Source organism: Coregonus lavaretus (assembly GCF_964263955.1).
Source record: "Coregonus lavaretus genome assembly, chromosome: 6".
NCBI classification, from domain to species: domain Eukaryota; kingdom Metazoa; phylum Chordata; class Actinopteri; order Salmoniformes; family Salmonidae; genus Coregonus; species Coregonus lavaretus.
The window spans coordinates 38,427,017-38,443,978 of record NC_139993.1 but is presented as its reverse complement, the minus strand read 5'-3'; the positions used below and the strand labels follow the sequence as shown (position 1 = coordinate 38,443,978).

The 16,962-nt window shown below is 44.1% G+C and overlaps 1 protein-coding gene across 1 annotated transcript in view; it reads left to right on the top strand.

The window, feature by feature from the left end:
• LOC311131549 (procollagen galactosyltransferase 2-like) overlaps nt 1-14,928 on the top strand; it is a gene marked incomplete at its 3' end in the record, with an annotated part of 30,164 nt that extends 15,236 nt beyond the window's left edge. The window contains exons 2-11 of the mRNA XM_084164596.1: nt 9,407-9,517; nt 9,675-9,792; nt 10,002-10,136; nt 10,286-10,490; nt 12,038-12,157; nt 13,172-13,245; nt 13,793-13,899; nt 14,244-14,376; nt 14,491-14,618; nt 14,718-14,928. Coding sequence (XP_084020722.1) covers nt 9,407-9,517; nt 9,675-9,792; nt 10,002-10,136; nt 10,286-10,490; nt 12,038-12,157; nt 13,172-13,245; nt 13,793-13,899; nt 14,244-14,376; nt 14,491-14,618; nt 14,718-14,928 — 1,342 coding nt within the window. The remainder of the gene's footprint in view (nt 1-9,406; nt 9,518-9,674; nt 9,793-10,001; nt 10,137-10,285; nt 10,491-12,037; nt 12,158-13,171; nt 13,246-13,792; nt 13,900-14,243; nt 14,377-14,490; nt 14,619-14,717) is intronic.
• Nucleotides 14,929-16,962: the final 2,034 nt, after the last annotated feature.

The window sequence follows — 16,962 nt, the reverse complement described above, 5'->3', positions numbered from 1 at the left end:
TCTACTCAGCTGGCCAGTACCCTGCCTCTCCTTCTGGTTCCCATTCCCAATCCCATACCAATTTTCCCATCGCCTTGGGCCAGACTTGTGCTTAGGCAGTAGCACAGTGACACAGGAACTCCTTGATTCACACAACATAATCCATACCACCTTCTAACTCACTCAACAGAACACGAACACACACACTCCTGATATGATTTACACACACCATTCTTACCTTAGGAGTGTTAATACTCAGCCAGTGGTTCCATCATAAAACCTGAAAGGAGATGGGACTGTTCCCAGACCTGTGTCTGACATCAGAGAAAACAGCTCCATGTCCCCTGCCAGGAGTTGTGGCTGTACTCAGAACATCCCGGGCCATATGTTAGTGTCAGTGAATCCCCAAAGGAGAGCTGAAACAGAGCAGAGTGCTCAGTTAGAAGGGCCTGTTACATAGCATGGAAGTGATTGTCTCTTGCCTAATAGTTCCAGAGGCAGCCCAGCAACAATGGATCTGGCCAATGCTGAAATAGACTGCCATCCAGACAAAGTAGTTCATTTCTTTTCAGAAAGACAGGAAAATACCTTAGCAGGAGAGAAAGAGAGAGAGAGAGAGAGAGCGAGAGAGAGAGAGTGCGAGAGAGAGAGAGAAAGAAAGAAAGAAAGAAAGAAAGAAAGAAAGAAAGAAAGAAAGAAAGAAAGAAAGAAAGAAAGAAAGAAAGAAAGAAAGAAAGAAAGAAAGAAAGAAAGAAAGAAAGAAAGAAAGAAAGGTGGGGAGGTATGTTGTGTCAGGTAAAGGGTTTTGAGGGATGTTTTGTAACAGATAAAGAAAGAGAGAGAGAGAGTGAGAGAGATGGAGGTGGGGATCGTGAAGTGTTTTGAGGGATGTTATGATGACAGGACAGCTATTTATTCAACAGTGGCGGAGGAGCTCATGTTGTCACAGAGGAAATATAATTTTAGTCCAGTCTGCCTGACTGTGTGTCATCATCCTGAGACACACTTTACTACTGCTGTTCATGCTCTCTCACTCTCTACCCATCCCTCTTCTATCCTTCCTGTCTCTCTCTCACTCTCTACCCATCCCTCTTCTATCCTTCCTGTCTCTCTCTCTCTCTCTCACTCTCTACCCATCCCTCTTCTATCCTTCCTGTCTCTCTCTCTCTCTACCCATCCCTCTTCTATCCTTCCTGTCTCTCTCACTCTCTACCCATCCCTCTTCTATCCTTCCTGTCTCTCTCTCTCTCACTCTCTACCCATCCCTCTTCTATCCTTCCTGTCTCTCTCACTCTCTACCCATCCCTCTTCTATCCTTCCTGTCTCTCTCTCTCTCTCACTTTACCCATCCCTCTTCTATCCTTCCTGTCTCTCTCTCACTCTCTACCCATCCCTCTTCTATCCTTCCTGTCTCTCTCTCTCTCTCTCTCTCTCTCTCTCTCTCTCTCTCTCTCTCTCTCTCTCTCTCTCTATCTCTCTATCTGTCTTTCTCATTTTCCTTTATAAACAAAGTGATTGCTTTTTCCATGACATAGACTGACCAGGTGAATCCAGGTGAAAGCTATGATCCCTTATTGATATCACTTGTTAAATCCACTTCAATCAGTGATATGAAGGGAAGGAGAAAGGTTAAAGAAGGATTTTTAAGCATTGAGACAAATGAGACATGGATTGTGTATGTGTGCCATTCAGAGGGTGAATGGGGTATGGTAGTAGGTGCCAGGCGCATCGGTTTGTGTCAAGAACTGCAACGCTGCTGGGTTTTTCACACTCAACAGTTTCCCATTGTGTATCAAGAATGGTCCACCACCCAAAGAACATCCAGCCAACTTCACACAACTGTGGGAAGCATTGGAGTCAACATGGGCCAGCATCCCTGTGGAACGCTTTCGACACATTGTAGAGTCCATGCCCCAACAAATCGAGGCTGTTCTGAGGGCAAAAGGGGGGGTGCAACTCATTATTAGGAAGGTGTTCTTAATGTTTTGTACACTCAGTGTATGTTTCAAAGCTGTCTGTGTATTTCATGTGAGTGACTAAGTGTGGGAAATGACATGTTAGGTATCAAGGCATTCAATGTGTGTCGAAATTGACAGTGTGAATTTATGGATGAAAGGGATTTATGTGTGTAGAAGGTATGTGTGGTAGCCCAGAGGTCAACAACACAGAGATTCTTCTGACAGATTTGCAAGTTACCTTGTTTGGCCTGACTGAGAGTGTGTATGGATAAGTCATGATAGGTCAGGTTGTGTGAGGATGTGGTAAGATGGGGTGTTTTATAGGCTCTAAGGGGGAGGAGCATGAGCCATTCTGTCCTGTGTTGACTGTGAATGTTCTGAGGAATTCGGCTAGAAGGTCTCACTCAACCCCTCCCCTTCCCTGCCATCTCATTCATCCCCTCCCCTTCCCTGCCAGGCCAGCATGCATTGCTGCAGCCACGTCAGCCTGGGGAGGGGGGGGGGGGGGCTACTGCAGACTTAATAGACACACACACAATTTAGATAGAGTGATGTATATCTGTTAACACTAGCTACGGTAAGAGGGCATATCCAATCCAGATACAGTAGAAGGATTTTAGGCATCGTAACTTTCACTGAAGTGTTTGTTGAGTGTTTTTGGACCAGGTGTGACCCTTCTGTCCCCTGACCCCTCCCATTGATCACTCTCACTGTCAGCTAATCACACCCTCCTCACTGATGATGGTATAGCCAGTCCAGGTGGGACCCATAGATAAAGGAGAGAGGGATGGAGAGAGAGAGGGGAAGGATGTGTAGGTGAACCTAGGAGCATGTGTTGTCCAGATGCAGATCATAAAGAAAGAAAGTAGAGACGCAGCGCTCCAGGCCTGAAGATAATGAGCCGGAGAGTTACTGGAAACTTCCAAGAGGGCAGAGTGGATGAATAAAGTGAGGGATGAGTGAAAAGAAGGAGGGAGGAAGGGGGGACCAGTGTCCAGTCCAAACCCCCAAAGCCTGGATTGTTAACCCTTTACACTCGTACTCGTATACGGGTTAAAAATGGCAGATTTGGTCACAGAGAAGCTGTACAGTAAAATGCTATAAATTACGTCAGAGCTCAGGCTCTGCGCTTCACAGCTCTGTATGGGTTTTGACTGACGGCAGTTCTGAACTTGATCACCCCATGTGACAAGAAGTTGCCCCCCATCCCTACCGCTAATTGGGCAACTTTTGCAAATGTTTTGTTGTCTGAGTGAGGGAAATGCTGTAAATTAAGAGGACTTGATGTATTTGAAAAAACTTGACGTTGAGGATTATAATAAATACTGCTTTGATGTCATACAATCAAGCCAAACACTTCACATTTCCATATAATAAAACTCATGTCATATACAGCGTCAATGTTTATGATCACTATGTTTGATGTACAGAAGATGACATGGCGTCATACCCTGGGTTGTTCTGAACAACTATTGTGAAGAAAATTTGCCATGGAACACGCACCTGAATGAACTCATGACTCCTTTCTATGCAGACCAAAATTATGATCTGCTTCTTTGAATTGCCTGGTGAAAGCCTAACACTGTAAGATCGTATTTAAAACGTAGCTAGTCATGTTGGCAATAGAACAAGCTTTGAAATTATGTCCATCTGACCCAGATTGAGATTTGCGTAAACAATAATTCTGTGATGGCAGGGATAGTGTTGTGTTCCAAACAAAACAACTACAAGTGTGCTTGCTCTAGTTCCTCAACAACAAAGCTAGGAGAGCTCATAAAAGCACCTTATAGTTGAAGACTTTGCATTTAAATTACTTAGGAACTGTTCACACTTTGGAGAGGTGTGTGGCCATTTGGAGACACCAGTTAGTCCTCACTCAAACCCTTGTCATTTTTTTGTCTTATGTTTCACCTACCACACATTTTCCAGGAATATTCTTATCATGTTACTGAATATATCCAGAGTATTTTCAGATTTCGTTATCAACATATACGGCGAAAAGTACAGTAAATGTAAAATGCACATATAAATCAACAGTGTAATGTTTGGATTCAGTCTTATGTCAGGTGAACTCTTGTGTCCTCAACTTTGGTCTAATAATTTTCTCATCATCTCCAAACTGTTCCCTTGTAATTGCTACCATACTTCTGCATTTCATATTTGTTCTGTCAGGAACATTTATATTTAGCCCTATCCATATAGACCAATTCCCACTAGTGTAAAGGGTTAAACACCTTTAAAACTCAGCAGGAGTTGACACTTTAACACTCTCTCTTACACGTACAGTACACACACATGCACAGAAGCGCTAATACACTGCCACTATGTGCACTTATGAATACACTTTTTTTTTGTATAGATATACACAGTATCCCACAAGCGCATTCATTCTTTCCATTCACACATCATTGCCATTGACTTTCAGGCTTGGCTGCGGTGCATGTGACTGTGGTTAGGGGGATGTGGGGATGACCAGGCAGCCTGGGAGACAGGGGACACACAGGGACTCAAGCTGCTGCTCTGTACCCTCCCTGGCTGGGGAGAGGAAATTGAGAGGCCTGGAAAGGATAAATCCTCCCTGAAACAGGACATGCATGTGTGGAATACGAGATGGAGAGAGGAGATGGAATGATGGAGATTCGCCTAAAAAAACTGAACGAAGAGACACAAAGGTGAAAGATAGACACCTCGGGCTGTGTGCCTATCCTCTGCCGATACAGCCCCCCCCCCCCCCCCCTCACACACACACACGGCCAACTGTAATCTTACATAAGTCAAAATTAGATGTTGCTTCCGTAATGGAAAATATTACACTGCACTTATATTATATTACAGAGCTGTGTGTTAAGGCTCAGAGGGGCTTAGTGAAGAATGAAGAACAGTCAGAAACCTTCAACTGCTATATGGTTGAATAGGCTCCTCCTGGAATTGTGGCCAGATATGAAAACGTTAGCATTTTAGTGGGGAATGTGGAAATGTAACCTTAGTGTGGTCATCTGTTTGTTTGTCTGTGTTTTATTGAGCATGGTTAGGAATTTACTATATAGGTTTACTTTTTCTTAAGGTATGAGATACAATCCTTCTAACATATTTGTCAGTGTGACCTCACAGACTCCTATAAGGAATATAGCAAGGGAACAAAGTAATACAATTCAATCTCATGCTCCAGAATGTGCAATCACAAAACATACACACACACGCACATGCACATACACGCATTCTCATACACAGAACGTATGGAATCTCCTCTGTTTTGGACCTTTTCACAGATCTACGCCTATTCAAATCCCAGAGCTATGTCTTTCATTTGAAAAAGTAATGTACCAACACATTTATTTCCTCCAGCAATATGCCATTTTGTGGTTGAAAAAACATGTAAAACACTGCACATCCACTTATTACCTCCAGGTCAGGTGTTTTTACCTTAACAGCTTACACCCACATACCCATTCATGTGCAAACACACACACGCTATTTTGAAATACCTTTCATTAGACCTCTCTGCAAAACACATATACACACACACGTAAACCACTGCTGACATTATCATAAAACATGTACAGTGCATTCAGAAAGTATTCAGACCCCTTGACTTTTTCCACATTTTGTTACGTTACAGCCTTATTCTAAAATGGATTCAATCGTTTTTTCCCCTCATCAATCTACACACAATACCCCATAATGACAAAGCAAAAACAGACACATTCCTGTCTCGGAGCTCTGCAGACAATTCCTTCGACCTCATGGCTTGGTTTTTGCTCTGACATGCACTGTCAACTGTGGGACCTTATATAGACAGCTGTGTGCCTTTCCAAATCATGTCCAATCAATTGAATTTACCACAGGTGGACTCCAATCAAGTTGTAGGAACATCTCAAGGAGGATCAATGGAAACAGGATGCACATGAGCTCAATTTCGAGTCTCATAGCAAAGGGTCTGAATACTTATGTATGTACAGTGCATTCCGAAAGTTTTCATATCCCTTTACTTTCTCCACATGTTGTTGTGTCACAGCCTGGATTTAAAATTGAGATTTTTTTGTCACACAATAATGTCAAAGTGGAATTATTATTTATTTTTACAAATTAATTAAAAATGAAAAGCTGAAATATCTTGAGTCAATAAGTATTCAACCACTTTGTTATAGCAAGCCTAAATAAGTTCAGGAGTAAAAATGTGCTTAACAAGTCACATAATAAGTTGCATGGACTGACTCTGTGTGCAATAATAGTGTTTAACATGATTTATGAATGACTACCTCATCTCTGTACCCCACGAATACAATTATCTGTAAGGTCCGTCAGTTGAGCAGTGAATTTCAAACACAGATTCAACCACAAAGACCAGGGAGGTGTTCTAATGCCTCGCAAACAAGGGCACCTATTGATAGATAAAAAAAAAAAAAAAAGGAAGCAGACATTGAATATCCCTTTGAGCATGGTGAAGTTACTAATTACACTTTGGAATTGTATATCAATACAAAGATACAGGCATCCTTCCTAACTCAGTTGCCGTAGAGGAAGGAAACTGTTCAGGGATTTCACAATGAGGCCAATGGTGACTTTAAAACAGTTACAGAGTTTAATGATTGTGATAGGAGAAAACTGAGGATGGATCAACAACATTGTAGTTACTCCACAATACTAACCTAATTGACAGAGTGAAAAGAAGGAAGCCTGTACAGAATAAAAATATTCCAAAACATGCATCCTGTTTGCAATGTTTGGGGCAAATCTAAAACAACACATTACTGAGTACCACTCTCTATATTTTCAAGCATAGTGGTGGCTGCATCATGTTATGGGTACATATCCTTGGGAAGATGTTTGGGGGTGGGTGTGCTGCGATTTTTTAAGTTACTCCACAATACTAACAATACTAACCTAATTGACACTGTGAAAAGAAGGAAGCCTGTACAGAATACAAATATTCCAAAACATGCATCCTGTTTGCAATAAGGTACTAAAGTAAAACTGCAACAAATGTGGCAAAGCAATTAACTTTATTTCCTGAATACAAAGCATTATGTTTGGGGCAAATTCAACATAACACATCACTGGTGGTGGCTGCATCATGTTATGGGTATGCTTCTCATCGGCAAGGAGTAGGGTGTTTATATGATACAAATAAATGGATTAGAGCTACAGGCAAAGTCCTATAGGAAAACATGTTTCACTCTGCTTTCCAACAGACACTGGGAGACAAACTCACCTTTCAGCAGGACAATAACCTAAAACACAAGGCCAAGTATACACTGGAGTTGCTTACCAAGACAACATTGAATGTTCCTGTGTGGCCTAGTTACAGTTTTGACTTAAATCAGCTTGAAAATATATGACAAGACTTGAAAATGGCTGTCTAGTTATGATCAACAACCAACTTGACAGATCTTGAATAATTTTTTTATGAATAATGTGCAAATATTGTACAATCCAGGTGTGCAAAGCTCTTAGAGACGTACCCAGAAAGACTCACAGCTGTAATCACTGCCAATGGTGATTCTAACATGTATTGACTCAGGGGGTTGAATACTTATCTAATCAAGATATATTAGTGTTTTATTTTTCATTAATTCTTTACAAATGTTATAATTTTGAAATCCATTTTAATCCCACTTTGTAATACAACAAAATGTGGAAAAAGTCAAGGGGTGTGAATACTTTCTGAAGGCACTGTATACTTCCTCACACAGGCTCAAACATGAACGAACACACACACTGGGACACGTTGTGAAAGGGCTGTTACTAACCCCATGATTACCCCTGTGGTCCTTCAGGCCTACGTTCTCTCTCCAGCTGGACAGGCACTGTCTGTCTGGAAATCTGTTAGTGTCTAGCTGTTAATACGAAGTCACAACTGTCTACTGAGAGATCTCTCTCTCTCCATCCCTCTCTGTCTATCCCTCTCTCTCTCTCTCTCTGGAGCTGTGTGTGTGTCACAGAAGTCAATATTTTTATCTCTGAGCTGAGTGTGTGTAATGAATTGTGTCTACAGTGTTATCTCATGGTGGACAGTGTTAGCAGCGGTTTTGTAAAATGTGTGTTTATACACTACTATCTCTGATCTGTCTGCACTCTAACATAGTAGGGTATGAGTTTGTCTGGCGAGGTTACGGCCAGGAATATTACAGCAAGCAGTGGAAAACTCCAGTGTGTGTGTGTGTGTGTGTGTGTGTGTGTGTGCGTGTGTGTGCCAGCAGTGGCACAGCGACCTCTACAGATACACTAGCCTCGCTCTCTCTCTATTGACCTTTCCCCCATTAAGCACATACTGTATTGGATGCAGAGCGAGAGAGAGGGAAGCAGGTTAGATTTACTTGGTTATGCTGAAGTTATGCTATAGATACCCTCTCAACGCCAAAGGCCATTACTGTAAGGCTACAACTCTGTAGAAGTGATAGTGTGATAGCATGGGTGAGAAAGTGAGGGTGAATGTGTGACTGGATGAGTCTGGGACAGAGTCAGAGTAGGTGTGTGTGAGGACAGGCGCACGGTGTGCAGACAGTGGCAGCAGTGTGTGTAAGGAGGATAGAGGTGTTCCTGCTGCAGTACTTTACTGTACACTCTGGCCTGTTTGTTTGTTGTTCTTCTTACTCTCTATGGTTTGTACTTGCATCCTTTCCACCTTATAGCGTTCCAAACTGTCTGCCATACCTGATTTACACAGGACACTGTGTGTGTGCGCGTTTGTGCGCGTGTTTTGATCCTACACACAGTATATCAGCATCATCATGTTGCTGTATCATGTCGACACATTACCTTGATATGTTATGTAGACACTCTCATCACGGTTTGTTAATACTGCAGTGGGCTAAATCAGGGTCACACAGTGTTTCTTGGCAGTCTTAAATACATCTACTTTGAAACAAACATATACACCTCACACACATGGTTATGGGCTTAAAAAAGAAGGCCAAATCAAATCAAATCAAATTGTATTGGTCACATACACATATTTAGCAGATGCTATTGTGGGTGTAGCGATATTCTTGTGTTCCTAGTTCCAACAGTGCAGTAGTATCTAGCAATTCACAACAATACACAAATCTAACAGTAAAATAATAAAATTAAGAAATATATAAATATTAGGACGAGCAATGTCGAAGTGGCATTGATTAAAACACAGTAGAATAGAATACAGTATATACCTGTATCATGTCAGATATAGAGTTGAAATGTATTCAATTTTGAGTTTGCATCACAATATTACACTTTATATACATCACAGAAGACTGAAATATAACAAAACCGTTTGACATAAAAACACCAGATTTTCTGCTGGTTTTTTGAAATAATGTTTATTAGTTATGAAATAATGAAAAATATTAATAACGCTCCACCCATGAGGCCACTAGAGGGGGTTTTGGTCATTTGACTGCAGGAAAGGGCTACAGTGAGTTGGTACTTCATTCCCTTGTTTGTGCATTGTGTTGTGTTAATATAGTGTCCCATGCTATGTTGTGTCTCAGGGCAGCGACAGACCACAGTGTGGACAACAGCACAGCCATGCTGAGGGAGTGGCTGAAGCAGGCCCAGGACCAGTACCACTATGTGGAGTGGAGACCTATGGAGGAGCCCAAGTAAGTCTACTTTACCCTCTCCCCAGCCTCAGGGCATCTCACCACACCATCTATTCTGGTTCACATTCCTTAATTTTCTACATCTTTGAAGTTCACTGCTCATCAGTGCGTGGTGAATATGAGACACTGAAAGTAAAGCTCTTTGTCCTGTCCTCAGGTCCTATACTGATGAGTGGGGGCCCAAGCACTGGCCTCCGTCCCGATTCAACCATGTGATGAAACTGAGGCAGGCTGCTCTTAAGGCAGCACGGGAACGCTGGGCAGATTACATACTGGTGAGACAGAGTTCATAATATACCTATGAGATTACATGTGTTACATTTCAGTGTAACATTAGTTAGCGGCATTATTTTATGCGAATGATGATACCTGCTTTCACTCTGTCTACGGTTGCGTGAGATTGTATACCTGCAATATTAGATGTTTGTTCGATTACATTCTGTGCGTTTATACGGTATCCTGCTCTGTCTCTCTCTGTATCTAGTTTGCAGACAGTGATAACCTGCTGACCAACCCAAAGATTCTCAACCTGCTCATGGCTGAGAACCTGACTCTGGTGGCTCCCATGCTGGAGTCACGCTCTCTCTACTCTAACTTCTGGTGTGGCATCACCCCACAGGTAAACAGCCAAATAGAGACCACCTCACTACTCTCTTTGTCACCTCTTCACTGTGACAATTAAAGTCAGTCCAATGACCATCTGTACCCCTCAGCCCTTCTCATTTTAAAATCTCTCTCTGCCTCCTTCTCTCTCCATCTCTCTCCCAGGGTTACTACAAACGTACCCCTGACTACCAGCCAATCAGGGAGTGGAAGCGTCTGGGTTGCTTTGCTGTACCCATGGTGCACTCTACCTTCCTGCTGGACCTGAGGCGTGACGCCAGCGGGGAGCTGGCCTTCTACCCCCCTCACCCTGACTACAGCTGGGCCTTTGATGACATCATGGTGTTCTCCTTCTCTGCCCGGCAGGCAGGTCAGAGTTCAACCCACACCCCCACCGCCAATCGCCCCCCATCCCTCCAACTCCGCCACGTGTGGTCACCATGATCCTGCCCAGAAACAACATCCTAGTCCATGTTATTGGATGTGTTGTAAAACATAGCCCTCACACTATAGCTACCCCACCCACGCACCAACTGTGTAAGCTTAGAGTCATATAGCCTGGTTCAGAAACAAACCCTAGCCCCGACCACCACCACAGATGTGATGAAAAAAGTGTAATCAAAGTGCTTATGGCTCCACCCAGCCTTCCATTTGGGCACAGGGGATATTGTAGGAACCTCATGCTATAATATTTACACCTATGCGATTTCTTCAGATCTGTCAAATCCAACAGGAAATGAGCTAGGGGAGAATAAGGCTAGTTCTGTGTCTTATAGTAGTTCTCAGAGTAGTTCTATATGTCTTGTGCAGAAGGCATGTTTTACAATGAGGGAAACAAGGCAAGCTGGGTAATCAGATGTGTGACTTAATGACTTGACTGAATGTGTGTAATTATTTGATGTGGCTAATGATTGGTAAGGTACAAGCAGAACTATTACACACATAACAGGAATGCACAAACACTTACACACAATAAAGTCAAACACTCACTCACATCTCTCACTCTCTCTCTCTCTCTCTCTCTCTCTCTCTCTCTCTCTCTCTCTCTCTCTCTCTCTCTCTCACACACACACACACACACACACACTCACGCTCACACAACTCTCACACACATTGACACACACACGGCCATGTTCTTTAAGTGTTTCCTCCATTGGTTATGGCATTAAACAATTCAATACAACCATTGACGTGCTCTAAGCATAGATAATAACTGAGACAATACTATCTGTATCCATCTGAAATGCTAAAGGCATATGATGATGACCAGTGACCACAGAATGATACTGATCATGAGTGATTGAACCTGTCAGACATTGAGTACTTAGTTACCATTCAAAAGAGGCCCTAATACCCACAAATGGTACATGTTATTGAATGGGAACATGTAGAAATCGTATGTGTAGACATGGTATGTATGTACACTAAAGTAGCTAAGTTACTTATACACAAAACCATAGGAGTCCAATAGGACAGGTGAGGCCAAGCCTCTTCCAAAGTAAACAGAATTGAACTCGCCAAAACCATACAACTACTCCTGTCTACACAAAAACAAATAAAATCCTTCAAAACACTACACCAGAGAGCATGATTCAGCCACAGAGGATCACCAGCCTCTCCCAAAAAATAGCTGTGGATTGCTTCAAATCCCAAGGCCAGTCGGGAAGCGCGACCATTGGTTGTATATTCCAGTTGATATCCTTGTGCTTACTGTATCTTCCTTTAAATACTGTGGTTATATGAGACATTGTGTATGCTTAGCTGTGTGAGTCTGTAGGTTGTCTACCAGCATGTACTTCGCAGATACGATCATGTTAGTGTTTTTGTGTATAGCAGTGTTTGTTTCCAGATGTCCAGGTTTATGTGTGTATCAGTGTGTTTTTGATGAACTCTGTGTGACTGTGTGTTTGTTTCCAGATGTGCAGATGTACGTGTGTAACAGAGAGCACTATGGCTTCCTGCCGGTTCCTCTGAAGGCCTCGCAGAATGTTGACGATGAGAAGGAGAGCTTCACACACACCATCGCTGAGGCCATGAGTAAGCACACACACTGATGACAAACACAAACACACACACAGATGACACACACACACTACTCTCTAAATCAAAATAAACACCTTACATTACTTTGTCTGATCTTTCCTTCAAAGTGCTGCTTCATCTCTGTTATCTCCCTCTTCTCTGACCTCCCTGCCAATACATCACAAACTCTCTGGTAACACAGACTTCAAAGAATCCCCTACAGATGGTCCACTAACACTGAACCATGCCTTACCCCTGAAGTTAACCCTAACCCTAACCCTAAGGCCTAAGCCAAAACCTATCCTTAACCCTGACCTGATGCTTTTCACCAGAATTGCAGTTAATAGTTTTTGGGTATCTATAGACCATCACTACTTCTTTCTACCTATAGAACTGTCTCAGGCCTGCTGCAGTGCTTTACTAACTCCAAAGATGATCTATTATATTGACAAGATAGTCAAGTGACCGCTCTAACAATGGAAATACATGTCCTCAAAGATGGAATGCTGGAGGAGGCGAGATCAGTTGGGACCATTCTAGTCAATGCGAGGGCAGATATGTGTGTGAACAACAGGCACAACTCCGATATAAAGTTGTTTCTTTCAAGTTGCTGAAATGCCACTTGCGTCCATTTATATCAGTGCATTCGTAACAACCTAACCATTACGAAACTTCTATTAGATCAAATAAGCCTCACGTAGAAAATTAGCAATAAAAAAGTTTGTTGACCAAATTCGACACTCTCTCGTTGACCTCCATACAAAAAGTATTATTTTCGTGGACAGACTTAGGGCAGAGTAAACCCTCTCGCTTCGCCTCTTCCTCTCTGCTAACTCTTTATTTCTCTCTCTCTTTCCTTCCTCCCTTCCCCCTCCTCGCCCTCCCTCAGCTCTCCCACAGTGCCTCTCTCTGCTTATGAGAATGGTAAATAAACCAGTTTGAGCCTAGAGGAAATACTCTCTCTGATCCCACTCTGCTGTATTAACTCTGTATTAACTCTAACTTTGACTCCTCTGTCTTTATTTACAGTTGACCACAACATAGCACCCTCAGAGTACCTGTACAATCCCCAGATGCCGCAGGACAAGATGGGCTTTGATGAGGTAGAGTATGACACTGGCCCTGACTGTTTCGAGCAGGGGTGGGCAACATACAGATCCGGCCTGCGAGACCATTCAATATGGCCCGGGGGAGGTTTAAGTATATATACATATTTTGGGAGGTGGGAATTATTATTTGGGGTTAAAAAAAACTATCCTGGCCACTCTTGAATGTCTAAAATGATAATGGACTTAAACGTTTTCAAATAACTGCCCTTTTTCTGGCCCGCAAATTGATTTTGCCGAAGAAATCGGTCCGAAAAAAATCTCAGCGTCCCTCCGCTTAGTTTTGAGATCCCGATGTTGCCCTCGAGCATAAATGATTGCCCACCCCTGGTTTAGAGGAACTGTTTATATTGAGAATTCATCCATCATTCTTTGATGTGACATTTATTTCTCCCCCTCCCTTTCCTGGTCTTACTTCCTTCTGTTCCTTCATCCATTACCCCCGTGTCTCTCCCCCTCCTTCCAACTCTGCCTTCCTACTCTGATTGCTCCCTCTCTCTCCCCCTTCCTTCCCTCCCTCCCTCCCTCCCTCCCTTCGTATCAGATCTTCCTGATCAATCTGAAACGTCGTCTGGACAGGAGACAGCGGATGTTGAGCACCATGGCCTCTCTGGGTCTGCAGGCCACCCTCACTGACGCAGTGGACGGCAAGTAGGTCTCTCACACTAACACACACACACACACACACACACACACACAGCCACAGGACTGCACAGCTGCATGGGACACTATGGTTTAAATTAGTTCTCTGTTCATCGATCACAATCCCTCTCTGCCTCTCTCTTTCTCTCTCTCTGTCGCTCTCCTTCCCTGTGGTCCTCTGTAGCTCAATTGGTAGAGCATGGCGCTTGTAACGCCAGGGTAGTGGGTTCGATCCCCGGGACCACCCATACGTAAAAATGTATGCACACATGACTGTAAGTCGCTTTGGATGAAAGCGTCTGCTAAATGGCGTAATATTATATTTAATGTATATAATATTATCTCTCTCTCAGGGCTCTGAACACTTCTCAGCTGCATGCGTTGGGTATAGAGATGATTCCAGGTTATAAGGACCCATACTCTGGCCGTGTTTTAACCAGAGGAGAGATAGGCTGCTTCCTCAGCCACCACTCCACCTGGGTACAGGTACGCTGAACTAACCATACTATCCTTACGATAGATGGAGATCCCCTATCCTCTCAGTGGTTGTGTCCTCTTGCGTATTTGTGACCTCTTGCCTATTCTCTGTGTTGTTGTCAGATGGCGGAGCGTGGTCTTTCCAAGGTGCTGGTGCTGGAGGATGACGTGAGGTTTGAGCCCAGGTTTAAGAGGCGAATGATCACCATCATGGAGGAAGTAGAGAAGGCCCTGCTGGACTGGGATCTCATGTAAGAAACAAGTCTACAAATAGCATTGTTATGATGTGTAATTATACATTTTGTGCTTATGTATAATTAATTCCATCTATCGTTCTCTCTCTCCTGTAGCTATGTTGGGCGTAAGCGTATGCAGGTGCGCCAGCCGGAGCGTTCGGTGGAAGGGGTTAATAACCTGGTGGAGGCTGACTACTCCTATTGGACACTGGGCTATGCCCTATCAGCGCAGGGCGCCAGGAAGCTGCTGGCTGCTCAGGCCTTCAGCAAGATGTTACCTGTCGATGAGTTCCTCCCTGTCATGTTCAACAAACACCCCAAGTAAGTGACTGGCTGACTGCACTGAGACTGAGACTGACACAGACAGGGGGACAGATAGGGGGACAGACAGGGGGACAGACAGGGGGACAGACAGGGGGACAGACAAGGGTACAGACAGAGGGACAGACAGGGGGACAGATAGGGGGACAGACAGGGGGACAGACGGGGACAGACAAGGGTACAGACAGAGGGACAGACAGGGGGACAGACAAGGGTACAGACAGAGGGACAGACAGGGGGACAGATGGGGACAGACAGGGGGACAGACAAGGGTACAGACAGAGGGACAGACAGGGGGACAGATGGGGACAGACAGGGGGAAAGACAAGGGTACAGACAGGGGGAAAGACAGGGGGACAGGGAAGTGCATAGAAAGACAGCTAGAGACAGAAAGATAAACAGACTTGTATTGAGATACCATCTGCATTAAGGACAGACTTATTTTAGCATCTACATTTATAACAGAATTTACATTTTATGCAGAGGAGTGCAGAAACAAACACGGAGAGGATGCAGACAGATTAACTTTTAGACAGTCAAAGTCAGACAGACAAACACAGACACTAGAAACAGACTAGACAACCAATTAGAACTAAAATGGTGAGAGGGACAATAATTCATACATAGGCAAAAATACACGTGTCTATAGAGCCTCCATATAGACTCTGTGGTATGGTGAGTGGTGTTCTTTATTGGTGTTTTAGAGGTACACCAGCCTGCCCTCTTTCTTCCTCGTCTTTTTCCCTCACTCCTTCTCTTCAACCCCTTTCCCCCCTCTCCATCTCTCTCTTGCCCCCTCATTTTCTCTCTCTCTCTCTCTCTCTCTCTCTCTCTCTCTCTCTCTCTCTCTCTCTCTCTCTCTCTCTCTCTCTCTCTCTCTCTCTCTCTCTCTCTCTCTCTCTCTCTCTTTCTTCACCTCTGTCTCCCCCTCGTTCTCTCCTGTATGGAGTGGGTCCCTAACCCACAGGCCATGGATTGTTCCTAGGGATCAATGTGTACGGTGTCCCTCGTAGGACACACAATGGTTCCCTTTCTGTCTGCTTCCTCCTGGGGAAATCCTGCTCTACCCCTCCCCCCACCTCTCAGCCCCGTCTCCGTCTCTGTCTCTGTCTCTGTCTCTGCACCCTGCCCTCTGCCTCTCCTTGCTCCCCCGCCCCTTTTCTCTCTCCCTCCCTCCCTTGCTTTCCCCTCGCTTTCTCTTTCTCTCTCACCTCTCTCCTAACCCTCTCCGCCTTTCCCACTCCCCCCCTCTCTTTCCCTCACTCTTCCTACCCCTCTTTGCATTTTCCCCTCTGTACTCCCCTCTCTTCCCTCTCTCTTCCCCTCCCTCTCTCTTTCCCTCACTCTGCCTCTCGGAGGAATGTGGGGCCGGAATGGTTCTTCCTGCTGCTGGCGAGAGGGACAGGATTCCCATTGATCCAGAGCTGAGTATGGGGGTGGGGAGAGATGGACAGGGGGAGACTGTGTGTAGATGTGTGTATTACTATATAAATACGTGTGTGTGTGTGTGTGTGTGTGTGTGTGTGTGTGTCAAATCAAATTAAATTAAATCAACTTTTATTTGTCAAATGCTTCGTAAACAGGGCCCATCCCAACAATGCAGAGAGAAAAACAAAAGAAAAAGGTAATTGATGAGGTAATTGATGTAGATATGTACATCTAGGTAGGGATGAAGAGACTAGGCAACAGGATAGATAATAAACAGTAGCAGCAGCGTATGTGATGAGTCAAAAGAGTCATCACATACGTCAATGCAGATAGTCCGGGTAGCTATTTGGGTAACTAATTAGTAGTTTTATGGCTTGGGGGTAGAAGCTGTTCAGGGTCCTGTTGGTTCCAGACTTGGTGCATCAGTACCGCTTGCCGTGCGGTAGCAGAGAGAACAGTCTGTGTCTTGGGTGGCTGGAGTCTTAAAAAATTGTTAGGGCCTTCCTCTGACACCGCGGTGATGCAGCCATTCAAGATGCTCTCAATGGTGCAGCTGTAGAACCTTTTGAGGATCTGAGGGCCCATGCCAAATGTTTTCAGCCTCCTGAGG